This window comes from Labrus mixtus, chromosome 1 (genome assembly GCF_963584025.1).
Source record: "Labrus mixtus chromosome 1, fLabMix1.1, whole genome shotgun sequence".
Taxonomy (NCBI): domain Eukaryota; kingdom Metazoa; phylum Chordata; class Actinopteri; order Labriformes; family Labridae; genus Labrus; species Labrus mixtus.
Window position 1 is genome coordinate 31,919,004 of NC_083612.1, and position 27,181 is coordinate 31,946,184.

General features: G+C 39.4%; 2 protein-coding genes across 3 annotated transcripts in view; one reads left to right on the forward strand and one right to left on the reverse strand.

Annotated features, from left to right (window-relative positions):
- The first annotated feature begins 1,662 nt into the window (after nucleotides 1–1,662).
- Nucleotides 1,663–17,904, forward strand: pepd (peptidase D). The gene is made up of 15 exons (XM_061042218.1): nucleotides 1,663–1,797; nucleotides 3,517–3,700; nucleotides 5,715–5,842; nucleotides 6,358–6,421; nucleotides 8,445–8,492; nucleotides 8,758–8,819; nucleotides 10,058–10,102; nucleotides 11,023–11,098; nucleotides 11,896–11,942; nucleotides 13,277–13,345; nucleotides 14,163–14,240; nucleotides 15,214–15,362; nucleotides 15,871–16,055; nucleotides 16,786–16,977; nucleotides 17,366–17,904. The coding sequence occupies exons 1-15, from the start codon at nucleotides 1,781–1,783 to the stop codon at nucleotides 17,498–17,500; spliced, it is 1,479 nt and encodes a 492-aa protein (XP_060898201.1). The 5' UTR covers nucleotides 1,663–1,780; the 3' UTR covers nucleotides 17,501–17,904.
- Nucleotides 17,905–20,490: 2,586 nt separating this feature from the next.
- The window catches only part of LOC132977574 (thrombospondin type-1 domain-containing protein 4-like), a 49,771-nt gene continuing 43,080 nt past the window's right edge, over nucleotides 20,491–27,181 (reverse strand). For both annotated transcript variants that reach the window (XM_061042265.1, XM_061042276.1), the window contains exons 14-18: nucleotides 25,966–26,139; nucleotides 24,558–24,731; nucleotides 24,221–24,400; nucleotides 23,260–23,404; nucleotides 20,491–22,012 (exon numbers count right to left, since the gene is read on the reverse strand). In XM_061042265.1, coding sequence (XP_060898248.1) covers nucleotides 21,870–22,012; nucleotides 23,260–23,404; nucleotides 24,221–24,400; nucleotides 24,558–24,731; nucleotides 25,966–26,139 — 816 coding nt within the window. In that variant the 3' untranslated portion in view covers nucleotides 20,491–21,869. The remainder of the gene's footprint in view (nucleotides 22,013–23,259; nucleotides 23,405–24,220; nucleotides 24,401–24,557; nucleotides 24,732–25,965; nucleotides 26,140–27,181) is intronic.

Here is a 27,181-nt window from a genome sequence, read left to right on the forward strand (position 1 = left end):
GCTGGTTGACCATCCTCCTAGTTGAGGAATGGGATGCAATCCCATTCAGAAATGGGACCAGGCTGGTGACCAGCAGGAGGAGGAGGTGCCAAGCTGTTGTGGCTGTGAATGGATCTTCCACACGCCACTGTGGTCCCTGACAGTATAAAATTAATAATGTAAAAATGGCCAATATGTGTTGTTTTTTTCCTTATCACTGTGGGAGAGTGCAATCATCCATTCCACCTAGCAACTCAAAACAGGAGTGAATACCAACAGAAGAACATTGCAGGGGATTTTGGCACATCTTTTTGGGGCGCTACCCACATGTTTAGCTGTGTTGCACATTCCACGAATGCACGATACTTACAAGTTATACCTCATTGTAAAGGTGACTATTCAGGCTTTCCAATGATATAAAATACAACACCAATTAGTATTATTAAGGGGCCAAATAATTGACCAAAATAATGTTTCCAAACTTTTTTTTTTATATTGTTTTTTTTATATTTTATATGTTTATATATTCAATTTAAATTAATGAGTTAATTTAACTCAATATTTTGACTTTCTGACTTGATGTCAAGTTTATTTCACTAGAAAATTGTATTTCTTTGGAATAATCACAAATTTATCTCAACTTAAATTTTTAAGTTCAGTTAACTTACAATTTTAAGGCACCCCGGACACTAACTTTTTTAAGTTATAACAACTAGGGTTTTTTTTACAGTGTAGTTATTGGAGACATTAAGACCCTCAGCTCTTTAAGATCTCTAAACTTGAAATATTTCATATAATAAGGTGCATTTAAAAACATGTTCACCATAGACTACATATGCATGTGTCAAATAATCCTGTAACAGGAGGCTTTTATTCCACCAGAAATGTACGTTCATAAAAGTGTTATGGCTCTTGTTTATCTGACTTTAATGTAGCCATAAAGTGATACTTTTCTTCACCAATGCTTCCCTCCTTAACAAGTATCATATCTAAAATTCAAGATATTTTACTGTGCTGACAGAGAGGTAAGAAAACATCACTGAAAATAATAACTCTTAAACTTTAACACTTGTGTTCTGTGTTCAGTAGAGCAATGAATGACATGACTATTATGTTGGACAGTTAGAGGTGTGTTTATTTGATGTGTGCATTGTCCTGATTTTTTTTACTAAGATTGTACAGGAAACATATTAAAACAAAACTAATTTTTCTTCTTAAATAGTAACATGTCTTTGATCATTAGTATTAACATACATAATGTCATATGTGAAGATTTTAACAGTCTCATGTTCATCAATAGGCTATGTAGCCTAGGCCTAATAGCTAATTAACCAAACATATTAGCCTAATTAGTGCATACTCCACGGTATTATTTATTTGTATAGCTCTTTTAGGCCTTGTCCATTGTACGGTTATTTGCTTTTCTGCATTTACTTTACTATTTTCAAATTATTTAGTTATTGAGCTAAATAGGCTACTGTCCGTATTGATTGTTGGCTTCAGCTTCAAAAAATGACATTGTGTGACGTTTATGGACATAGGAAATTGCAGTAACGTATTCAAAGAAGCTCTCAGGGCTGCGCGATTTCGACACTCTTTCTTCTAAAAGATGTTTTTCACGATGCTTAATACATTTGTTCGATGTTATTCCCTCTCAGTGATTGAAACACAAGCGATGATGAGAGAATAACGTCATTAAGGAACCTTCGTGCAGTTAGTTTTTCCTAGAGACCTGAACGCAGCACAGAGCCACGTCAGCTGACTCCTGTCAACACGTGACAGTCTGGACCAGCACGTTAACATGGCTGCAGCACAACAGTGAGTGGATTTTTCTCTAAAGTGACTATAATATATATGTATATATGTATATTTATATACAGAATGCTGTTAACAAAGTCTTGTTTGTTTTTAATCAGTAAAATAAAATGTGACGTCGCAAAACTCAAGAGCTCGTATAAAGCTGCAGAGTGAAGCTTTATCAATTCTTAAACTAATAACAAGAAAAAGAAAAAGAAGTTCAGGTTCGTTGAGATGTTCTATACTGCACTTAATTATATTTGGAGAGATATATTTCATATCACGAACTATTTTGTAAAATTAATCAAAACACTTTTTCACAGAAGGCAAAAGAGAAAGCACTTTCGTTATTTTAAACGTAAACGTAATTACACTGTTAAATCTTACTTCCGCTACTTTTGATCTGTAATGGGACCTCCGAGGTTTATTACATGAACATCTTAAATATATGTACATGAAAAATAAACTGCGCAACTCGTATTATGACTACAGTTTCCACCATTATTACTTATTCCACACAGTGCATGTTCATAGTTACTTCCTGTTAGTGTTTTAAAATGTGATGAGGACATTTGTTTTGTTTGAAAAGTGTAGTGTGCTCTAATGTTAATTATCCAGAGGTTCATTGATGTATACACGATTTAGCTAAAGTGAAGTTACCTGGAGAAAAAATTCAGAATTGCATGTTAAGAAATTGTATTGTAATCTAACATTTTGAGTGTGTTTCTGCTAAATGTATTTTAAAAGTTGTGAATTGCAACTGAATCTAAATTGACAGGACATTGTGGGGTGAACATAAAATACACTTTTCTTTGTGTCAATGGAACTTGGTTCTTCATACTGTGTTTCATGAAATAAAAATCTAATGATCTACATAGAGCAATATTTTTCTGTTATCAAATCACAACCCAGGCTGCTTTCTTGTGATCATCTGATAAAACCAGAAGAATCTGCTGTGGTAATCATAAAGTTGTCAGCAATCAGCAGACATGAGGGGACTTCTGCCAGAGGTCGGAAAACAAACACCAGGCACACCCTTTAGATTATGTAATACAGTTTGAGAGACCATTTAGTCTGCTTTGAAAAAAAAATTAAAAATTGGCATTTATCTTGTTTTCATGAAGTATCGGTAATAAATTCTTTAGAAAACTGGACCTTATACATGTTGAAGTTTTTCTTCTTCTATTCCTGCCTTTTGCTAGCTTTGTTGATTGTGTGGACCTTCTGCTATAAGAACATGATTTCACACCTCACTAGGTCTTATCTGTCCTCACAGATAAAGTTAAACCTGGCAACTCATCCACCAGTGAATGATACAGAAATCCTTGATCCAGACATACTGTGAGGTTATTATGGATTAACCTTTAGTAAAGACCAGGGGGAACCTGAAATGTACCTTTTGTTATCTTATCAAGAAAGCTATGGCCAGTGATCAAGATTTATCACTAGATTTATCAGAAAAAAAGATGTAATTCTGTCTAAATCATTGTCTTAACCCTTAGTCAAGGCAGGCTGGGCTGTGGGGGGATGGAGTTTATCTTACTATTTGTACACGTTGTTAATAACAACCACAATACAAGAGGATTATTAGAATTATGGACAGTGTGGTCATATTACTTTCTGTCCACAAATTTGTTCGCCAATCTTAACCCAGTCCAAGAGATATTTAATTGACGGCTAGTCTCTTAAACCTGTACTCAACAATCGGCCAAACTATTTTGTATGTTTCTGTTTTTTCAGACCTGTCTACTGGCTGGGGAACGAAACCCTGAGGGTGTCTGCTGCCCTTTTTGCAGAGAATCGACGACGTCTGTGCAGTGGGCTGAAGGCCAAAGATGGGTTGGTGCCGCAGTCGATGGTGGTGCTGCAAGGTGGAGAGCAGAAGCAGAGGTACTGCACGGACACAGACCTGCTCTTCAGACAGGTAGGTGGTCTCTAGATGACTCTAGGACTTGTTTCAAATCTGGTGTCTGAGGTGGGGACAAGGTGTTGAATCAGTCATTCCTTAAACTTTTGCGTTGATTTCATATCACAATTGCAAAGGAAATCGATTTATTGGGGTTGGATATAACAAGTAATATTTCATTCTGATTTTGAAGGGTGGATTAAATGGTGTTCAACATTTTTTCAAAAGGAACAAAAAAAATGTACAAACTGCAGAAAAAAAAGGAAAAAGGCTTGCACACTGTTCAGCTCTTTTTTTAGAAATAAAATGATGAAGGCTTTCAGTGATTTGCTGTGATGTGTTTCTCTGTGAGAGCCTCTAAATGATGGAACCAATTGCCAGTGGCGATTAGAAATTGCACCTCCCACCATACATTCACCCACCGTCTTAAGGACTGGCTTTTAAGCAATCAACAATGTGAACACCTTTTATAGTATTTAATGTGAGTGCATGTTTGTCTGTTGTTATGTATTGTTGTAGCTGTGCTGTCTAACCCATGGTGGTTTGTATGAATGGTTGTATGGTCATATGTTTTAATGGAGCCAGTATATTGGTATCATGTTATACTGTTGTTATCTGTTGCTGTGTGTATTCTTTAACATGTTTTTATTTTTTAGCCACCCTGTGCCTAGCTTAACATCTTGCCAAAGGACTACAGTTGAAAATTAGCCTGCTGGCTAACACTGGCACATTTACAGAAATGTTGATTAATGTGCACTGTCCTTTAAATAAATAAATGAAATGCCCCTCACTAAGATCAGGGGCAACCACTTCCATTTAGGTTTTCTTGTAAATCTAACAGATGATTGGCCTCTGGACGGCACTTTTTGTTAAATAAACATGTTGTACCTGTTTGAAACTGTGTAAAATGAAAAATTCAAGGCACTGTAGCTGTTCATTTAAGTCAGTGTCAGTCTGATTCAATGTCCACTCTGAACTTGTTCAGACTGCCTGCAGAATTATTTTTTTGGCATATTGTCACAACCCGACTCATAGATTGCGACAAAGTAGGGACACGAGATGAGCTGGCAATATTAAAGGTTTTATTTACAATAAACCCGTTCCCTGTATTTGCTAAACAGAAAAGAGAACAGTCTTTGTCAGGTGATGGATTCTGACCAGAGCCAAAGAATCAGGGACTCAGAGATTCAGTTTCAAAAAACAGCCACAGACAATAGCAGCAAGCCAAAGACTCCCTGTGGCCTGGTTGATTTTAACGCTGGTTGATTGGAGGTGGTTAAAATTCCATTCTAATCAGATTTCTTTAAATGTGTCCCATCCTGCAAGCTGTAGACGCTCAAATTAGATTTAAAGTGTATTTTGCATCACTTGCAATGTGTTACAAAAACATGGCATGTAATCCAGAGAGACAGAAGTGAATCAGAGTAGCTGAGCAGAATCTATGCTGCTAGCAGAGCTGTGTGAAGGACGACACAGACAATAGTCAGTTGGAAAGTTTGAAAACCGAGGTGACCGATGTCAATTTTTCATGTGTCTACTTTGGATCCCTAATTTGTTAAAGTCACTGAAGCCTGTGTGATTACCTCTGCAACCTATGTAGACATGTTGTTGATACCTGGAAACGAATAGCACATCTGATCACTTGAAACTGACAGTGCAAATCTGATTTGCCTGAAGTCTGAACAAATTTAAATTGGTTGTTCCCAGAAGCACCCCATAGTGTAGTCAGTCTGGGTACTAAAATACCTAATCAGGCTTCTCCTGCGGCAAAGTTCGGAGTCTTTTTTTGTACTGTTCACACTTCACTCTGTCAACAAATATAGGTCAGCCACTCAGAAGAAACATCACTTTTGTCTATGATCTCAATGTTTTAATGAGGAAACTGAAAGTATTTTAGAAGTGTTATATCCTGAGCTCTGGATCCACATGTGTTTTCTCTTCCCTCCTAATCGCAGACATAACTTCTTGTGTAATTAGTTCCCTGTTCTAATCTCCCTCGCTAATGCTCCTGCTGATTCTCACCATTCTACAGGAGTCTTTCTTCCACTGGGCTTTTGGAGTAACCGAGGCTGATTGTTATGGAGCCATTGATGTGGAGTCAGGAAAATCCATCCTTTTTGTTCCCAAGCTGCCTGAGAGCTATGCTACTTGGATGGGAGAGTGAGTCACACTAATCTTCAAAGAGCGCTGTACACGTCCGACAATCAGAACCAGCTGGTGTTTTGCTGAGGGCTACAACCTGAAAGAAGGGTTGACGACATCATATACAGTTACATCATTTACAGCAAGCATTAACATGTTTGTATTTGACTGTTTTATTATGTGTATTTATTGTTAGTGACACTGGGATGTTTGAGTATAACTTCGAAAGGAAGACAGCTTCAACACACTTCATAGTGTTTCTGTGTAAGATGTTCAGTGAAACCACTGCACGTAGTCAACTGGAAATAACATGCAGGTCCTTGACCATGTCACAAGTTTGCTATTTCCTCATCTATAAACCACAGAGTATCTTTTTAATCATCTGACATGTACAAAAACACACTCTGAAGTTACTTCATCAGCACTTGTGTTGGGCTCATCTTGCTCTTCCTCTTTTTTTTTGTCCACTGTTTGCAAAAAAAGTGTCTTTTGAAAGTCTTTTTAATTAACTGCACTTTTCTTTGTGTTCACAGGATCCATTCCAAAGAACACTTTAAGACAAAGTATGCTGTGGATGAGGTGCACTACGCCTGTGATGTAAGTGTGTGTGTGTGTGTGTGTGTGTGTGTGTGTGTGTGTGTGTGTGTGTGTGTGTGTGTGTGTGTGTGTGTGTGTGCGTGTGCGTGTGCGTGTGCGTGTGTGTGTGACCTTTTTTCTGTGCAGCAAGTGAACCTTGATGTTTGAATCACTGAGCTATCAAGTTACAATAAAGGACACTACTACCTCTATAGATTGTTTTAAAGGTGAAGTCATCATCCTATTTTGGAAACCGCTAGATAAGAAATCAGTCCTGTCAGTTCTCAATATGAAAATTTAACAGCTTTGACCATCCAGAAGTGGACATACGACTGTGTGTGATCATTTTAAATGCAAACGCTCACTGCAGAAGTTTGCATTTGAAATGATTTCACACAGTTCTTTATTTATTTCTGTTTTTACACCATGACCTCCTGATGACTCATCCTGCTGATGTTATTTCTGGTATTTTTTCTACATCTGCACACCTGCCTGAGGTGTTAGATTTCCTAATTAGTCACAGGTTGAGATTCAAATTATCACTTCTGTCAACAGGCACTTCTTCAGTGAAGTAATCTCAGCCCCACACTGCAGTGTCAAATAAAGTATATAATCCTGTAACAACTGCCTCTGAATTTGTTTAAGTTATAGTGTTATTAGACAAAGAAGACAGCATTCAGCCGGCGATGCTGCCTGCAGGAGGATCTAAAAGAGAACAATATTTCCTTTTTATCCAATCTAGGTCATGAATGTTTGAGCACTTTTCTATTTTTCTAACGCACACACACTTTCCTTGGCAGAGCCCTGCTTACATGAGAACATGTAAAATCAGGACTTTGTTCATGTATTTTTGATTTTTGTTTCAAGTATCCAGCTGGTGTTTACTTTCATTAACTGTTGGCAGAGTTTTCATTACTCACGCCCTTTGAGTCTGGGATGATATTTGAAGAAAGTATGTATCTGAGTCACACTTCTCTTACCAAACTTTTGCTCTTTAAATTCAGAAGCCCAGGTGTGTTCACAGTGCCGCTGATTTTCCAAGCTTGATTATGTTGCAAGGCTGCACAGTGGTGAGTGGTTAGCGCTGTTGCCTCACAGCAAGAAGGTCCCTTTTTAGAATCCCCGTCTGACAGGAGCCTCTCTGTGTGGAGTTTGCATGTTCTCCCTGTGCATGTGTGGGATACCTCCAAGTACTCCGGCTTCCTCCCACAGTCCAAAGACATGCTCATTAGGTTAAATGGTGACTCTTAATTGCTCGTAGGTGTGATTGTGAGTGTGGCTGGTTGTCTGTCTCTATATGTCAGCCCTGTGATTGACTGGCGACCAGTCCAGGGGTTTACCCCGCCTCTCGCCCAATCACAGCTGGGATCTGCTCCAGCCCCCCCACGGCCCTTAACGGGAAATAAGAGGTATAGATTATGGATGGATGGATTATGTTGCAGAAAAACCCTCATCACTCTGGAAATTCAAACGTTGTTCAGTCATACTTTACTTGACTGACACGTGTGTTTGCTGCAGTGTTTTAAAAACTCCTGCACACATGAACATGCAGTATCTCATTCATTCAACATTTTCTTAACTGATAAAATTATGAAGGCCAGTTTTTTCCCTCTATAGGCAGGTTGAAGTTATCGTTGCAGCTACTTATTTACATCATAAGTCTGTAGTCCCAAAAATAATCAGCATGAAAGCAAATATTTCGATGTATCTAAATGAAATTGCAATGAAGATTTCAGGTTTTGGGAAAGTTTATTTTGTGACATTCAATGAATGCTTCAGGATGTGTTTTTATTAATACAAGAAGAGCTCACCTCTCTGTGAACACTAAGTGGTGTATCTGCTGTCTGACATTTAGGCTGTTGGCAGAGGAGTAATAAAGTCGCTTGAGGTGTGTCGTTCAATGTGCAGCTGAGCAGCAGACAGGCTGCGTAGCCACAACACCAGCGTCTGCCAGAGTGACCTTTTATTCTGCAGCCTGAGAGCAGAAGAAGAAAAACAACCTGTGCGTGTTGTCTTCTAATTACTCCCTGTCTGCCTCCTACAGATTGCTGATGTTCTGTCCCACATGAGCCCTGAAGTTCTCCTCACACTGGTACGCTGTTTCCCTCCCTGAATTAAAAACCACTGTTGCCCTGCACTGTACTGTAGGTCCCTCTGATTAGGGCTAATTAAATTCTTATTTCTATGAAAGTCAATTTTGATCATCTAAAGTCTGACTTAGAAGACTTTCATGTTTCATTAGTCCACACAGTGTGTGCTTGGGTATAAACCAATTCAATGAATAGTTTTGACATTTGAAAGGACTTGTTAGTGATGTCACTTCACTTGTTTTGCATGTGTTTGTGTTTTCTATGCAGCGAGGACAGAATACAGATAGTGGGAGCATCTGCCGTGAAGCCTCCTTTGAAGGAATTAGCCGGTATGTTTAATTGGCATCACTTTGCATTTACATAATTATTTGTTTGTGTGTTTGGGAGGTTATTGTTTTTGTTTTTTTATCTTTCTTTCTTTTTTTTTTAACCAAGGATACAACAGACTCTCATGCATACTGATTATAGCTGATTAACCTCATTCTGAATACAATTGAATTGAGAAAACAACAGTGCTTTTGCTTGTTAGTTATCAACTAATGGGAATGTTTCTGTTGGCCTTAGCGCTGGGCTTTGTTCTTTCTTCAGATGCATACTTAACTTTTGAGCTTTTCTTTACTCTGAACCTTACTGCTTTGAAAAAATAAGTCTTACACACTTATTTCAAAGCTTAGAAATACATTTGCATTCAATTGTATTTCAATAAGGGGAGTTTAATTGGAAGCCTATTATAAAAAAAATGTATGCAGGGAATTTAAAGATTTTTGTTGTTGTTGTTGTTGATAAGCATGTTAATTAACGGTTGAAATACATGAAGATGGAAAATTTTAGAAGGATCCCCCAGAGTCCAGATGCAGGTGGTGCATGGAAACTTTGAGATGAGTCTCTGTGGACATGCTGAAGGATGGTGGTGGAGTGGGTTAAATTTGTTGAAGCAGAGTGGTTGCAAGCAAACTCCTTCACACTGTCTAACTTGCAAAAAAATACATTTATGGAAGTTTGGGGGGGTTTCTGGGGGTGGGAGCTGATGAAGGTGAAAAACTGATGGTCTCGTTCCTCTCCTGTCCTGTGAAATAGATGTGCAAAGTATTGTTCTGCTTTAGCATTCGAGTGGTGAAAGTCAGGATTCTATCAGACATGTTCACACATATAAATGTGAAAATGTACAACAGTTATATTGTTAAAGATCCAAGGCAACTGAAAAAAAGATTAAAATGTAATACGTCATTTGTGACATCAAAACACAAATATCGTGTCAACTACAAAAAAAAAGACAAATAATTAGTTTGTTAGTCGTTCTATAATCAGTCACATATTATAAAGCCAAAATGTCGGATTAGAGAGGGACTGATATTCTGATATTCAAACTCTTACTTTTTGAATGTGTAATGTTTAGCAAAGCATTCAATACCTCCATTGCTCGGTACACAGCAGTACAGTGACTCACATTCGATTTTCTAGACAGGAATTGAAATCAAGGATACGAGACAGGAGATCTTATTGAACTCTCAAACAAACTTTGAATTTATGTCAGTTGTTGTTAACGATTCTAATTTCTTTGTTTCAGCTTCACAGTCAACAACACTTTCTTACACCCTGTCATTGTGGAGTGGTGAGTACCTCACATATCTTTAGTATATATAATTCAGAGAGCACACTGTAGACCAGAATAAGAACTTTACTCTCTCTCTCTCTTAATTACCTGAAAGTTTCTTTAGTCCGATCCTGCTTCTTTTTTACACTCACACAGACCACAACAATTAAAACCTCCGGTCAGGTAATTGTGTGTGTGCAATCAGAAACAGCAGCTTTTTTCTCCGGCTTGTTTTTCCCTCTTCGACTCAGTAGCTCGTCCGCACGGGTGTAATGGACTTCGTGCTCGCCTGGTTGTCCGTGGCATTAGAGTTTGCACCCTCCAGATGAATTGACATTTTCTCAAATAAGGAGGAATGCTTCTCAGGCACACCTCCTGGGGAGACGGACCTGATTGAACCCCTCTGCCCCCTCTTCTCTGCAAAGCTCGCACTGCTCTCTTTTAATGGGCTGTTTCTTTTTTTTTTCATTCCCGTTACTATTGGTTACCACTGCTTGGGTTATTTATCTGCTTCTATTATTGTAGGAATCATTAACATTCTCCAGTATCTAGCCACGTCCGGTGCAGAATGAGAAATGTAAGATGAGCGGGCAGAAAACTTTCAGTTCTGTTACCGTCTTGAAGCTCAGATTTTAATCAAAGACTGTTAGACATTTTAATGTAGTTTGAAACCATTTTTAGCAGATCTATAGCAGAAGATTACAAGAGTTTTCCACTGGAATATCAAAACATGACAGGTTCAATCTGTCTATGGAGATCCTGGAAATGATGGCGCACTGAGAGACATGTTCTCCACATTAGATACTGAAACATCAGGTTAATACAGAAAAATGATTTAAAACAAAAATGCTTCTTTGTCAGCCATTATTTTATATTATTTGTGGCTTCATCATAGGCATTGACAATCTCTAACTCCTGGTTTATTTCTGTGTGTGCAGCCGCCTGACTAAGACCGACATGGAGCTGGAGGTCCTGCGCTACACCAACAGGATTTCCAGCGAGGCTCATAAAATGGTAAGATCAGTGTGCAAGGGTATATCTCACAATTTCAAACAATAAAAAAAAGGAATAAAAAGAGAAGGTCACAGAATGAAATAAAACACCCAACGTATCAAGCCGCTTATTGAGTTTAAGACCCGCCCAAAGGAATCAAGATGTCAGCATCCTCTAGGGCTATAAACTGTTTAAACACTATCGACTTAAACTTCAGCCTGTAGCTCGGAGGCTGGCAGTGAGATAGCCTCTGACCAATAAGCTGTACCATTAAAGCAATATTTAACTTCTGCACAGGATTTCACTTTATCACTATGAATAACATCTTTAGGGGTTGAGCTGCTGTTAACCTCTCACATTGATCTCTCCTCTAAAATCCCTGACCATGAGCGGTCAATATCGTTTCTTTTACAAGTGCAGTTAAAAGACCTTCAAGAGGAATGCTTATACCCATGATGTGTCCCCAAAGTAAAGATCCAACTTTTCCAATAGTTGTGTGGTAAAAACAGGAGATGCTCCCACAAATCAGCAGGGGCCAGAGGGCACTCAGACTTTTTTAAACTCTTTTTTGCTGCTTTTTTCCTTCAGTCTATTCTTTCTAAGTGTTAATCCACAAAATATTGTTACTGTGATAAAATGAGGCGGTATAAGCATCACATACAAAGGCATAATGTATCAACATTTTAAGCTATTTGGACACTACCGTGAAGTACCCACTAACAACAGTTATGAAGGTTTGGTTTTTGTGCATTTAGTGAATATTAACTTGAGGTTTGAAAGTGTCCTAACTGCATATTATCTCTGTTCTTTCTCTGAAGATCATGAAGCATGTTAGACCTGGCCAGAAAGAATATGAAATGGAGAGGTAAACATTGCATGTGTCTCATGGATGTACGATGTATATTTATGAATGTGTTACAGTTTGTAAGAGAAATCATGCCAACACAATCACTTTTTTAACCCTGTTTTATATACTCCAGAGATCATTTAGGGCTGCCCTCTTTGACAGTGACACATAGCATGAAATGCAAAGAGGAAATACAATACAAAGAAATAAAAAAGCTTAATTCTTTAGAATCCATTTTTTTTTCAAATGGAGGGGATAAATAAGATAATTAAAGTGAAAAGACCCAAAACCTGGGGGTGCCAGTAGCCTAGTGGTTAGTGTACAGAGGCTATAGTCCTCCAAGCCTGCAGCCTGAGTTTTGAATCCCAGGCTGCAGCATAAAAGCATTAAAAAAAAAAAACCTAAACCCATCCATCCATCCCTTATCTATATCGCTTTTTCCTGTTTGGGGTCGTCAGGGCGCTGGGGCCGTTCCCAGCTGTGATTGGGCGAGAGGCAGGGTTACACCCAGGACCGATCGCTAGACAATCACAGGGCTGACATGTAGAGACAGACAACCAGCCACACTCACAATCACACCTACGAGCAATTCAGAGTCACCAATTAACCTAACGAGCATGTCTTTGGACTGTGGGAGAAGGCCGGAGTACCTGGAGAGAACCCACCATGCACAGGGAGAACATGTTAAGCCCACACAGAGAAGCTCCTGTCCTACAAGGATTCAAAACCAAGACCTTCTCTCTGTGAGGCAACAGCGCTAACCACTGCACTACCGTACAGACGTACGGGAAGAACATTTATGAAGTCATTGAAATGTGAAATGTAAAACAGTAAAGTTAATCCATTACGAATAGAGGTGTTGAGATTTAAGATTAAGTTTCTTATATTCAGCTCAGATGTGTAGCCCTTTGCTGATTGTTTTGGTTTGTAAAAACAAAATTCAAATGTTCTTTACATTAGTTGAAATAATGTGCGGGTCATTACCAGCACAGGGTTATTATTTAATTGAAAATAAGCCCACAAAATTCCAATTTAGTATTCCTCGTGTTTAAAAATGTTTCACAGCAGAACCATTATATTTAAAACATAATTTTATGTCAGAGCAGCTGTCACTCAAGCTGATGAGCCTTTCGGTGTCTTAGAAGATCCAGGAAACATGAGCTCGTCATCTTTCACAGCGTTTGATGTGTTGGACTGTGTGATGATTAAAGAGTCACTGAATGAATTGTTAAAAAAGCATGGAGTCATGACGAGGGCAGCGAAAGTCTGTCAGCTAATGAGTGCCTTCTGTGGTGTCTGTTGTTTCAAATGTTTGAGTTTGTTTTTCTTACTGCCTTTATTTTCCTCTGCAGCCTCTTCCAGCACTACTGCTACAACAAAGGAGGGATGCGTCACACGTCCTACACCTGTATCTGTGGAACGTAAGGCTTCACAGAAAACGTGTAACTGTTTGTGATCGGGGCTGATGCTTCTTCAGAGATTTATGCTCACAACATATGGATGTGTTGTGTGAGAGAGGCTTTGAAAAGAAGAGATGCACACACCTCCCAAACATCCATGAAAGTGTGTTGAGCAGACCTGCATGTCAAGACAAGCTGATTGGTTGATTGTTAAGATCTGAAGAGCTGATGTAGAAAAAAAACAAATTAATTGCATACAGCATATAATGTCTGTATGTGATTCTACATGTCTCCTGAAAGAGTGTACTTACTCTCTAACTCACTTCCCAAGGTTAAAAATCACTTTTTTGACTAGTTCCATTCCTGATAAAAAAAAATAAGGATATCGTCTTGAATGGTAAAAAGGTTAGCTTGGAGGTAAAAAAAAAAAAAAAAACAGTTGTCAGTTTCAATCTTTAGACCATGAACTGATGCTATAGTAAATATTTTTTATCTGCTTCAAACCAGGCAGCTAGAAAATACAACATCCAAGGGGTCCTGGTTGCTCGGTTACTGTAAGGTAGCAGCCTCAATTATGTCTGAAGGATTTTCAAACATTTTATAACCCTGCTTTAGCCTTTTGTATTAAAGGTCATGTGTAATGAGTTCTTCTTGAGGATTAGTGGCCAGTGGATGCAAGTGACCGTCCTGGTTAAAATTAGACTTCAAAAATGAGTAAATGATCTCCACAGTGTTCCTACAGAGACGCACTGTGTCTGTCTTTAATAGTCACAAGGAAAAATATATTAGATGACGCATCAGAACACTAGATTTGTGTATTTTTATTCCTTTTTAACAGGGGACACAACTCCTCCGTCCTTCACTACGGCCATGCTGGGGCTCCGAATGACAAGACGATCTCAGATGGAGACATGTGGTACGTTTTTGATTTGAATATCCTTCTGCACTCATGACAAGGACCCAGGCGTCATTCATCCAGATAGTGACAACACCGTTACTGTCTACCCGACCTCATGACCCCTAAAAGCTCCCACAACCCAACCCTGAAACCAGATGTGCAGCCAGAGCCAACCCATCACCTCCCTTCACCGGTGTTACGTAAAGTTAGGTCCAGGACTCCTCGGGAATGCTCTCCAGTTAGCTCTGATTTCTCAGAGCCACCTGCTGCATGCTAGCCCTCCCCACCCATCATACTCACCTGCAGAATTTCTTTGTGCTATATAACCTTATTAGGGATGTTTTAGGGACTTATTTCTCTGTTGATTTAACAGAAATTTGAAGCATTTTTAAAAGTTTGTCATATTCTTCAATAAGGAAATTGTCGGCTATTTAATTGAAATGTGTGGCACTTTGAATGTGCATTACTCTGCGGGTAACCAATGTTCAATTAGTGTGCCGTGTGCAGCTAGCTTTAGCAGTGGTAGCACCACCAGCCTTCGAGATACATGCAGGTCCACCTGCCTGTGCTGAATCTGGTTATATATTGGGTGATTTTGATGACAGTTAAGTGATTGTATACCGGTTTACCTTTGTGCTCCTACGAGATGCCATTAGTCCACTTTGCTCATTAACCGGAGCTACAGCCCCACCTAGTTGTGTGTGGCTGCATTACAGCTTAGACACAACATTTAACCGTAGATGTGGGCCTACTTTTATAACAGACTAGGAGTTATGATGCCAACTAGAGAGGCTGACAACATTTAATATTTAAGTGACTCATGATGAACATCCCTAATCTTTATGTAAAAGATAAAAGAAAAGAACTCCCACTACCATTATACACATGAAAAAGAATGGCATAGAGAAGACAGCATTTAGCTTTTGACTTAATACACTGAAAGACGTGTAGAGACAATATGTGATCAGATGTGATGATTTATCTCCTGCAGTCTGTTCGACATGGGTGGAGAGTACTATTGTTACTCCTCAGACATCACCTGCTCCTTCCCGGCCAACGGAAAGTTCACTGCAGACCAGAGGGCCATCTATGAGGCTGTCCTCAAATCCTCCCGAGATGTCATGGCTGCAATCAAACCAGGTTATTATCATTCTGCCTATCAAGTAAACATACTAACCAATATAGATTAATTCACAGTCTAACCTTGTGACTTAACAGAAGTTCTAGCTATGATACAATAGTGTGTTTAAAATAAATAATGCTCTTAATTTAATTCCTGAAAGTTAATTTCCAAAATCTCAAAGGTTTTTTTTAAACTTTGATTTTTTTCCCCATGGTATAACCTGCGACTCTGCCTTTTGTAAACCCTTACCTTAAAGAGCGATGATAAGCCATGATGCTAACAGGGCTAAATGCTTATTGTTGTCTTTTTCAGGCATCTTTTTTTGTGTAGCAGTTATCGTACTGATTGGCTCATTTTGAATTTTTCAGTAGTAAAATGTCTTTACTTTTATAAACCATTCCTCAGATCTTTCAATTATTTTTTATATAAATACAATTTTAACCTGGTCTTGGACTTAACCTTTGTTTTGAGAGGCTTCATTAAACCAATCCTGTTTTATTCAATAACAATACTGTTTTGTTTAAGGTGTTAAGTGGACTGACATGCACCGCCTGGCTGACAGGATTCACCTGGAGGAGCTGGTAAAGATCGGCATTGTGACCGGCAGTGTGGAGGACATGTTGAAGGTCCACCTGGGCTCCGTCTTCATGCCCCACGGCCTTGGACACCTGCTGGGCATTGATGTGCACGATGTGGGGGGATACCCTGAGGTAAGAGCAGGAGACACAAAACAACCAGTAGTTCCAGTTGTAACAAAGTCACCAGATGGTAAAAAAAGAAGAACACACTCCTCTGTTCCTCCAATATTGATGTGTCATCAATAATAGAGAGACAGTTTGTGAAACACTGGAGGAACAAGTTCAGGCAGAGGTCAGGGAGAGGAAGGCGACATGAAGGCTTAAACTCTGAACACAGACTTCAGGTTGTGGTGGAGGATTTTGACAGTTCAGCTGAAAAAGACAAATGAACACAGTTGACAGTTAAACCACAGAAACCCCAGAGGAAGAGCTGACTGACGGTGTCAGCGTGGGAAGCATGTTTTATAATATGAATACAGTGCTCAGTCCTCTGTGGATGCATGACGAACTGATGTGTTTTTTAGATTTAGTTAGACAGATTGCACACAGCGATATGACTTAATGAAGTGAAGCTAAACCCAAATTCAGACGATGTCAGAGAGGTCGTGCTCGAGTTCGCATAATCAGTCCAGCAAGGTTAAACAGAGGGCATCTCATTTTTTCCTATCAAATTTAGTTTATTTTGTTAGTTTAAAACAATCTATTCATCATAGATAATCCTTTTTTTAACTAAATGATGCCGGCCTCAAGTATCCAAAGCATCACCTCAAGTAGTAGCCTTAATGCTCTGCTGCAGTTTACCTTAACTCCTACTAGCTGAAGTATGTTGATGTTGATGTTAATAATCTGTTTTGTCGTCCAGGGGCTTGAGCGTATCAACGAGCCTGGACTGAAGAGTCTCCGGATGGGCCGTCTGGTTCAGGAGAGGATGGTGCTCACGGTGGAGCCGGGCATTTACTTCATCAACCACCTGCTGGACGAGGCCCTGGCCAACCCCGCACAGAGCTGCTTCATCAATAACCAAGTGCTGGCTCGCTTCAGAGGCTTCGGAGGGGTCAGTCTGCTTTATGCAGGGTTATTTAGTTGTTTCATTGACCTTATTAAACAAAAGAGCAATCACATGTTAAAGTTACATTTTCCACTAATACTGAAATGTACTCACCACACAGACAAAGCACTGAGAACATTATACTTAATCCTCAGGATGAAAACATTTCATTGATCTTTATCTGCAGGTGGCTTAATGGCATTTTTAATACTATGGGAATGTTTAAAAATGTATCAAATGAAAACTTGTATAGGACCTTCGTTTAGAACTTCGGCCGAATGAATATGGATTTTTAGGTTACTTCTGGTAACTCGTATTCTCCTTCTTTGTGCTGAGTTTGTCTTTTACCTTCTCTGCTGTGTTTGACTGACTGCTGTGTCTCTCCTGTGTGCAGGTCCGCATCGAAGATGACATTGCAGTCACACATGACGGCATCGAGCTGCTGACCTGCGTCCCCCGCACCGTGGAGGAGATCGAGGCTTTCATGGCTGAAACTGCGAAACCTTTCAGCCCTCTCGTCAGCATCTGATTGATGTCTCACAGTTAAGATGAAAACACTGTGATTTCATTCCCTACTTTAAATGAAGAACAAAGATTATTCTTTGGTAAAAATGGAAGTTCTTACTCTTATATCTCACCTGTACAACAGAATACACAATCAAGATGATTATTGAGTCATAGAATCAAAAACATGTTTTTCAAACAGCGTCTTTACCAAGCTGTCACAATGTTTTGAAAATTGTGCAGCGGTCACTTAAAGGGAAAAACTCCACCTGAACACATGTCAAGTGTTCATGTATGTGCCTCTTAGAGAAACACAAACTATTTTTTATTTTATTATGAAATTTGTATTCTTCTTCTATATTGCTCTTTGTAAACATTGATTCACAAAATGCTTTTGATTTCAATTAAAGTCTCAACATTTCAACCTTTGATAGCAGTTTTTTTTTCTCTTTTTATTTATCAGTCAAATGTCAATGAGTAGTCACTCTCATGTTATTGGACAGAAAGATTTTCTCACTCTTCCATTTAAAGATTGTAACGTTCCCCCCAGTAAACAAAATCTGACTGACAGGTCGCGAGTTTGGAAACAAACAACACACTACGTTTTACAAAAAGGTACCACATAAGTGGGCCTTGGGTTTCTTGAAGGTGGAAGAAAAACATAGCACCTTCAAAACCACCCACTGATTCCATCAAAACAGACAAAAATACAATTGAGTCCAAATCAAAAGATAAGTGGGAGTCTAAGAAGGGGGGGGGGGGGTAATGGAAGGAGTCACAAAGAGATTTTCAAAACACAAACACAACTGAGATCTTCATTCAAAAACAAAAGCACAGAACGCCAACTGGTGGTGTTAACTCTCTGGATGCACACAGCCATCTGAGAAAAGAAACTTCCACCTCCCAGCCCAGATGATTGTCATCAGCCATCAGGTGAGGGAGAGCATCACAGGTGCAGTCAGTCAGTCACTCTTGATGAGCAGAGAAACCCGTCCATAACAAGATGGAGCAGAATTATTTAAAATTGAATTATGATAAGTGTTTTCTATAAGACAGCCACTGTTCTCTAGATGGATGACTTTAATAAGAAACTTTCATTACAGGTCATTTCTGTATTCTACATACTGTAGTTTTTGCTTCTATTGAACATCCTGTTGGGAATGCAGCATTCAGGCCTTTAGGTTGGCATACCCAGAACAGTTATTTCCCTTAGAGGTTGAATCGTTGTATATGTTTGTCATCTTGAACTTAAACAAGACAACATCAGAAAAAACGCATGGATCAGAAGTATGTGTATACTGCTTTAAAGGAGGTTAAAACATTCATCAAAAACAGCTAAACTCGTGTCGTTAAGGTTTGAATCAGGAAATAAAAAAAAATAAAAAAAAAACAGGTTCATAAACCTGCGTTAGTGATAACTTTTTCATTGGGTCAAATAAAGCCTACAGGGCATTGTTATGTGAAATACCTGTTGGATTCAAGTAAAGAAGTCAACTGTTATGGAGAGACTCGCCAGTTGGTTTAAATGGGATTGCAATAAATATTTGTTTAAAAATCGGTATATGACTGTACACGATGTTATTTATTGAGAGATGTCAGAGTGAGCAGTTAAAATGATGGTGCTTTGCTCAAGGACACATCGACAGTGCCCAGGAAGTGAACAGCGCCTCCACGGCAACCAGTCCTAATTTCATAGTTGGTCCATACCAACATACCGAGTCCTTACAGTCTGTGCTACCTTTTAAGGTATTATTTAACTTTTTTCACTAAAGCAGCTGCTCTATTAGCATCCATGGTTGACCGAATGCCTTATGTTTTTAATACATATTTATTTTGTAAAAGCTGTGAAGACGATGGAGGAATATTATCTAGATGCATAAAAACACTAGCAAGAATTAGCCACCAGAGGCCGCTGTCATTCAGTAGAAAAAAATCTATGAGTACGTCTGCCTCCTACAGAGACAGCTTACAGTGTAAACTAGAGTTACACAGTGATCAACTATGACATGCTGTTAAAGACTTCAGCGCTGCAGCCATGTTCAATCTAAAAAAGGCAGAATACAACCATAAGTCAGCCGTAGGGAAAGACTGTTTAGGGTTTCCAGACCTAGTGGATGTTGTCAGAGGTGGAGGCAACACTCATCAATCTTCCACTGAAAAAATAAACTCTGCTCAGAAAAGACATCGAGGAGACCCGGGCTGTCGATGTCAGGTCATCTGATGCCCGATATCAAAGTATCAGTGGCTTCTTGATATTAAAGAAGAGAAAACCGACTGATGTTTCCCCTCCACATTTGAGTCACACTCACCACAACAAAGGATGTCAGCTGCTTTGAGAATGGTACAGGCCACTGTGAAGAATTTAGTTTGAATAACTAGGCTTCATCTAGTGATTAAACATCTGATTTTATGGGAAAAGGTATGAAATGAAAAACAACAACCCATCAAATAGGAATAGCTGGTCATTCAAGGTCTCTTAAATCATGGTATGGTCCGTAGTGTAAAGGACAAACTTAAAAAATATCTATATGTGAAATAGAGCAGTAAAGATCCACTGTTTTTAAATCCCTTGAGCAGATCTGTGATAAAATGAGACAATGTTCATCTTGAAAATAAAGTAGCGTCCATTTACTAGGTGTAACGATGCTCCTGATTTGTTGTTGTAATACCACCTTTGTCCTCTAGATGGACGACTTGAATAACATACTTCAAACAGAATCATTTAGTGTAAAGTTTGCTTTTCATTGTAACAGTTATTTGTAATTTGTTTATTTCAGTTTGTTTTGAAGAATTCTCAAGAAGACTCCATGACTGTCAAATGTTGATCACTTAAGATTAAAAATAAAACAATAAATTAATTTTCCTATGAGTCAATTGTTCAATTATGAAGAATTCTGGTATTCTTGGTATTCTAAAGCAATAAGTCTGAATTATTTTGTTACAAAGTCTTTTTTTTTTAAGTTAAAAATGCACACTTGAGTCATGGTGAACTTAAAAACTGATGCATTGCAGTACTTACAGATCAGAGGTATGTTTATTGTGCGTGGAGGGTACTGATAACATGTTATACAAAAACAATTGAACAATCAAGAGGTACAGTGTGTAGGTTTTGTATGAAAATGAAAGAGGGGGTATATGGTGTACTATAAATGTAAACCACATATAAACTGTACCAGATAAATAATCAAAAATACTGTCATGATTCATCTATACAATCAGATATTAACAATATGAATAATTCAATGTATTTATGATTGGTGATTTATCAAGAATCGTGGAATGATCGTCTCCCAAAGAAAATACACACGCAATTTTTATTTAATTTCTACCAAATATGTGAGTTTTTTCACCATCTGCTTCTACCATCCAGGTGTGGAATGCCTACAGTCAGTTCAGAGGCTGTGATTGGTGGAGACATGGCAGGGGCTTTTTATCCCCACAGCCAGACAGACAGGGGCCACTGGTGGCCGATAAAACCAGCGTCCTCTCCTGGGGAGCCACATAAATAAATAAAGAGGGCTATTTTCTCTCCAGTTACTGGAAGGACCGTTTGAGAACCCTTAAAAAAGATCTTTATCATTCACTCTGTCATACATACATATGTACATCCATGTTACATAGGCTGCATTTAAACCTCATGGTTATCCATGATTGAAAAGAAAACTGGTTTTACTGGTTAAGATGATCAGAAAAACCTCATCTGTGGCACAAAGAGTTGACATTCAGAGATTCTGCTTGTGATTCTATGCTGTGTTATGGATGTACCTTTAGCACCATCTAGGCTTTGATGCACAATATTTGTTTTTCAAGAAAAACAAAATGTCATTGTCTTCAGCTTGAAAACGTTATATATCTTTGGTCAACAAAGTGGATGTTAAATAGTTGATAATAAGTGAAACACCAAATGAAATCCGAGCAAAAATCTGAGCATCATAGTGTAAAAAAACAAAAGAGTTCATATACTTTCTTATATAAAGTCTTCCTAAAACATTTTCAGGAACTCTTCTCTTCAATCTCCTGTAATACATCAAGAGCTGTTATTTGCAGTAGGTGGCTGAAAACTGCTCTGTTTGAAAACAAGGTGGATCCTTAATTTGAAATGTTGTGTAAAATCCATTTTTTGTATGTTCGTGGTTTGCTTCTGATATCTCTCACCAAACCAGCGCTCTGTTTATGCAGTGAGTGGATTCCTTGCCTCAACAATTCTTAGATATTCCTTTTTCCCTTTAGCTAGTTCCAAACGACTCAACTGAAGTGTTCCTTCTTCAGCTTCAGTCCTTGGCGCCCATTTACGCCAAGGTCCTGTCAATCCTCTCCCCGGGCAGGCCAAGGGAGGAAGAGTGCCTGCAACGGTTTTTGAGTTCTTCCCAATGTCGGGCTTTCGGTAGAGAGTGCTAGCTGCGAACCCGCTTGATGGACTGTCTGTGGGCCACCCGAGAACATGAGGCACAGCATGTCATCTTGTAGTAATCATACACACAGAGGCGAGCCTGAACCACCACGTTGCAGTTAAAGTATTTGTCTCTGCAATTCTCATCTGAAAGGGAAAAAAAAAGGTTTTTCTTATTATGAAGATCGAGTAAATCCTACAGAGTTTTAAACATTTATAGCCCCCAAATGCTGCTGAAACTACTTCTGTTGAAGTTTCAAATCCACTGCCTTGCTTTTTCCCCACATAGCCCAGGGGAAAACTCCAACACAGCGGCGTTGAGCAGGGGGCATATGAGTATCCCCCACACCTGCCCGGCACCTCTCACCCTGGGCAACACAAGAAAAGGAGAGAGTCCAGCCCCTCTCCAGGAGTTTGGTTTCAGAACCAGTGCTGTCTGTTGAGGTGAGCCCAACTATATCTAGCTGGTAGCGCTCCACCTCCAGCACCAGAGAGGTGACGTTCCTGCGCTGCCAGGGATTAGCATGCCAAGGCATCCACCTACGCCTGCCACCCCGGCTTGGCATGCACCAAACCCCCATGCCTCTCCCTGCTGGTGGTCTCTGCCCTGAATACCTCTCAGACCTACTTACACCGTGTGAGGCACCCAGACCACTCAGGTCTTCTGGGGCAGGCCTCCTCAATGTGCCCAGAATAAGAACAAAGCAGGCTGAGGGGGCTTTTGGTTTGTATGCCCCCCACCTCTGGAACAAATGGCCAGAGAGTCTGAGGTGTGCTAAAACAGTTGACACATTTAAATCAGGGCTCAAAACATTTCTGTTCAATGTGGCATTTGAATAAACCACCATGTCGGTTATTAGAGACATTTACCTACTTTGCTTTGTTTTACTATGTATATGTGTGTATTGACAATACGTTTTTAATGTTTTCTTTTGATCAATTACTTTTTATTAAACTTATTTGTATCTAAATCTTATTTTTACCTCAATTTATATTGCAGTCTTAGATTGTGTTTATTGTTTTATTATTATCTTGTGAAATGTTTGAAATGCTTTTTGTGCCTGTGTAAAGCACTTCGCCTGGTGTCTGAAAGGTGCTTTATAAATAAACTTGCCTTGCCTTACAGGGCGACGGCTCCATCTTGTTGTTTCCATGTCTGCTGCATCATAGGATTATTTTTTTTGACTGATTCTTTTCACTTAATATGTGCTGCCTTTGAGTAATACCATCAGGAAGCACTCCATAAGTAATCACTGTTATACAGATGATACTCAAATATACAAAAGACGACAAAAGGGATTTTGCTTGGCCATGTTAGCTAATGGTACATCTAGCCTAATAATACCATAATACCTAATCTAATAATAATGTTGTAATATAATGATATGACTGACCTATTTGAGGTATGCAGGGCTCTGGGTTGCAGTCCTCCTTGTCTGCTGGTTTCAGCTTCTCGTCACAGCCCTCGCTGGAGAGCATGTCATCAGAGAGGCAGCGTACCTCCCGAACACGGAAACCTCTCTCACATGTTTTTGAACACTGGAAGGACAGGAGTCAGTGAGATCAGTCAGAAGTAGATGAATCAAATTCCACCAACAGTGTGTCTACTGGTGGCACTTTAGTGACTTCGCTAACATTCACTTTCAATGTCTAGAGGATCAACATACTTTAAAGAGGACATATTATCCCCCTTTTCCACCTTTTCAAACAGTCCCCCTGTGGTCTAAATGAAACATCTGTGCCGTGCTTTGGTCAAAATATAACATGAATCAAGCACCAGAGGAGGTTTGTGACCCTGTATAAACCAGCTCTCTCAGAACACTCCGTTTTGGTGTGTGTGTCTCTTTAAATGCAATGAGCCCCCCCCCTGAGTTTTCCCGGTAGACATCAATCCTGTGTATCAAGACTAAAAATGGCAGACCTGCGCAAATGGTTTGTTCTAGGCTGGTGGTGGAGTCCATGGGTGGAGATATCAGGGGAGGGGAGGGTATTTTCTTACCAGAATCCCACTGTGACATCACAAACTGAGAAATTTTGAAACAGAGCATTTTTCTCTGTGTTGTAAGACTACAAACAAAGGACTGGATGGATTTATTTAATAATTTGTGGGTCAGTTGACACTCAGATTACCCAAATATGTGTTCAATAATGCTGTAAAAGTGGACTTTTCATAATATGTCCCATTTGAAATGTAGTGTATGATGAGCCTACAGTGTAACATTGTAGTGACTCCAATGTTGTGACTCCAAAATGGCCCTGTTGGTCATTACCCAGCTAGTAGGAGTAATAGGGAGTAGACATGTTGCTTAAGGGCATCGAAACAGCCAAATGGAAAAAGTTTTTTATCCTACTCACTGAGCTCCAGTCGGTGTGGTACCACTTTGCTCCACATGCCTTCAGGTGGCAGCTTTGCTGGCTGAGGGGCCGGTCCAAAGATGAGCACTCGTACGGCGGCATGACGGTGAATCCTTCATCTGATTTTATTAGGCACACCACTGACCTCTGCTGGCTGCCTGCACCACACTCTGCAGAGCACTGCTCACATGTAACAGGACAACATATGGATTCAATTACATACAAACTGAGACAGAAGAAATGCATGTCACTGTAAAATCAACTTAAATCCCATATAATTAGCTACTCCAGACAACCTCCTCATAAGCCCTGCCTGACCTTCAGTCAATCCTCATACCTGGCTCCACGGGCCTGTGAACCACTCGATGCGGTTCTCACAGGGGCCGTTGTTGCAGACCTGAGAGTCGGCGGGCCGCTCACTGCCGCAACCCGCCAGAGGAAGACTACTGATGTGGTTGGTCAGGCAGAGGATTCCTCTGGATCGTACTCCCATCCCACATTCAGCAGAACACTGTGGAGTAGAAACACTAGTAATGAAATTCATGAACCTGCAAAAAAACATATTTCTCTTCTCTTTACATACGCTAGTGACAGATTTTATTTGATGAAAAACCTGAATGACTGTGCACTAACTTTTGAATGTTGCTCACATATCCTTAGCTCTCTTGCTGATAGCTTAGTCAAAAGGTTCTATACTGTAAGTTTTAACAGCCAAGAAATATGCCCAGTTGTCAAATCCTATCAAAGATACATTGTATATCTAATATAACAACATTGTTATTGCATAAGAACTTAATAAGCTGATGATTTTCCAGCTCTTGGACAAATCCAGAGGAAGAGCAAGAGGAAGAAGTTTGCTTCATAGGGAAACTTTATATTTTAAATTAAGGATTATGTTTTTAGTTTTGTTGATGTTCAAGTGACCACTTCACAAGCAGGACAATGCCCTGATGTGCCCATGCAGGAAGATATGGTGTTCTGTTCTGGCTCCACTTCTCCACTTGTCCATGAATCCTTGAAAATATAGGCCTACATCTCCTCAGGCATTGTCCCTTACTTAAGTTAAACATGTGATTGTCAAATGTCCCTGCTCCTGTTAGTGTAATTTACTGGTGGTTTTGTCTCCCAGTCTGAATTATTCCTGTCTACCACAGCCACTAAATCTAAGCTAAGAAAAAAATCTTCTTAACTGTTATAATGACACTCTACCACTACATGTTCAGGCTACATAAAAAACGTAGAAATAATCTGAGCCAATATTCACAAACATTCTGACAATACTCCATAAGAGCTCCTCACTAAGCTTTAAAAGATCTAGCTTATTGATTAGTTGGGAATGTTATCAGAGTATATAGGGAGGGGACACAAACGTTTATCGTACTGGAGAGGAGGCTAGGTATGACACATTCTTTCAAAAGCTGTGATTGGTTGATCCAAAAAAGAGAAAAACAACACTCTGGTTGTGGTAATTGGCATCGAAGGACATTGAGTAGATCAATCGGCCTTATCACAGAATCTAGTCAGACGTTGTACATTTATGATCATGTGAGCCAGAGATGATTAAATATGGATCTGACCTTAACATTAGACCTAACATTGTATCCAAGCTATGTTTCCAGCTGTCACATTCTATTTTAAAGATCTTAACATTATCTGAATGCTTAAAGATAGACCTATACAATGACTACCACTGTTATTAGAAATGAATGGAAGTCTCTATGCCTCCATTTAACTGTAACACCTACCCTGTTGCCCCACTCTGTGTAGAACCAGCTCTTGGCACAAGCTCCCATGTCACAGTTCTCTACGTCGTTGGGCCGCAGATTCATGTTGCACTCATCGTCGGGAACAAAGTCGCCCACGTTGCTGACACAGCGAACCTCCCGTGATCTCTGACCCAGCCCACATGGCACCGAGCACTACAGAGACACAGGACATATGATTAGCACAGTAGAAGTACACACTGCAGGGGAGCCAGAATGATTGATTATGTTTTTCATTACATTGGTTTTAAGCTTTATTTATCAAGTACATTAATGTATCTGTTAAAATACAGTGGATTCTGTCTATGGTTTTCCAAGGTAAGCTTCTTATTCCAGGTGTCAAGTTTTGAATTTCTGTATGTTTTCTTTGCACCCTGCTGAGGACATAGAGGACATATAATGTGCACTCCTGCTGTGCCTATGCATCTACTCAGAGTCTGAATGCTTACTCTGTTACCAGATATTTCATATTTTTCAAGAATATTTTGATAAATCCATCATGACTCTCCAGAGCTGCACAATGAGAATAGTTAGACCGAACCAGAAAAGTAAGGCTGCACCCAGACGGATGAAAGATGTGCTGAAAGTGACTGTAGAGCTTTGTAAGGCCAAGGGGAGCTGCAGAACAAGCAGATTCTCAAGGATCCTCACTTCAAGTGACCTCTTTCACATTGCTTTTTCCTACATTATTATTTTTAAAATATAAAGCTCATTTTAATTAACACAACACAAAAATGTAATATAGACACAAAAACACTGACTTACATTTTCCACTGTAAACAAAGCTTATTGTCTCTGGCTTGATTTTTTTTTACAACAGATCCAGTATCACAGTAGGTGTTATTCAAGAACGATTCCTTTAAAGAGGTTGATACAAGAATAAAAGAAAAAATATGATACTGACATCTGGGATAACATTTCATGCATGTGCAGAACTATCTGATACATGTCATCTATTTAAGGTCACATATTATGCAAAAATACACTTAACCATGTTTCTCTAAATCTAATGTGTCCCTAGTCTGTCTACAAACCCCCAATGATGAGAAAAGCTCATCCTCTCCATATTTTGCCTGCTCCACTTTTCAGAAAATGTGTCCTCAAACAGGCCGTTTGGAGATTTTCCCTTCATGACATCACAAAGGGCAGTAACCCCTCCCCCAGGTGGGTGACACTCCCACAGCTAGGTGTTTGTTCT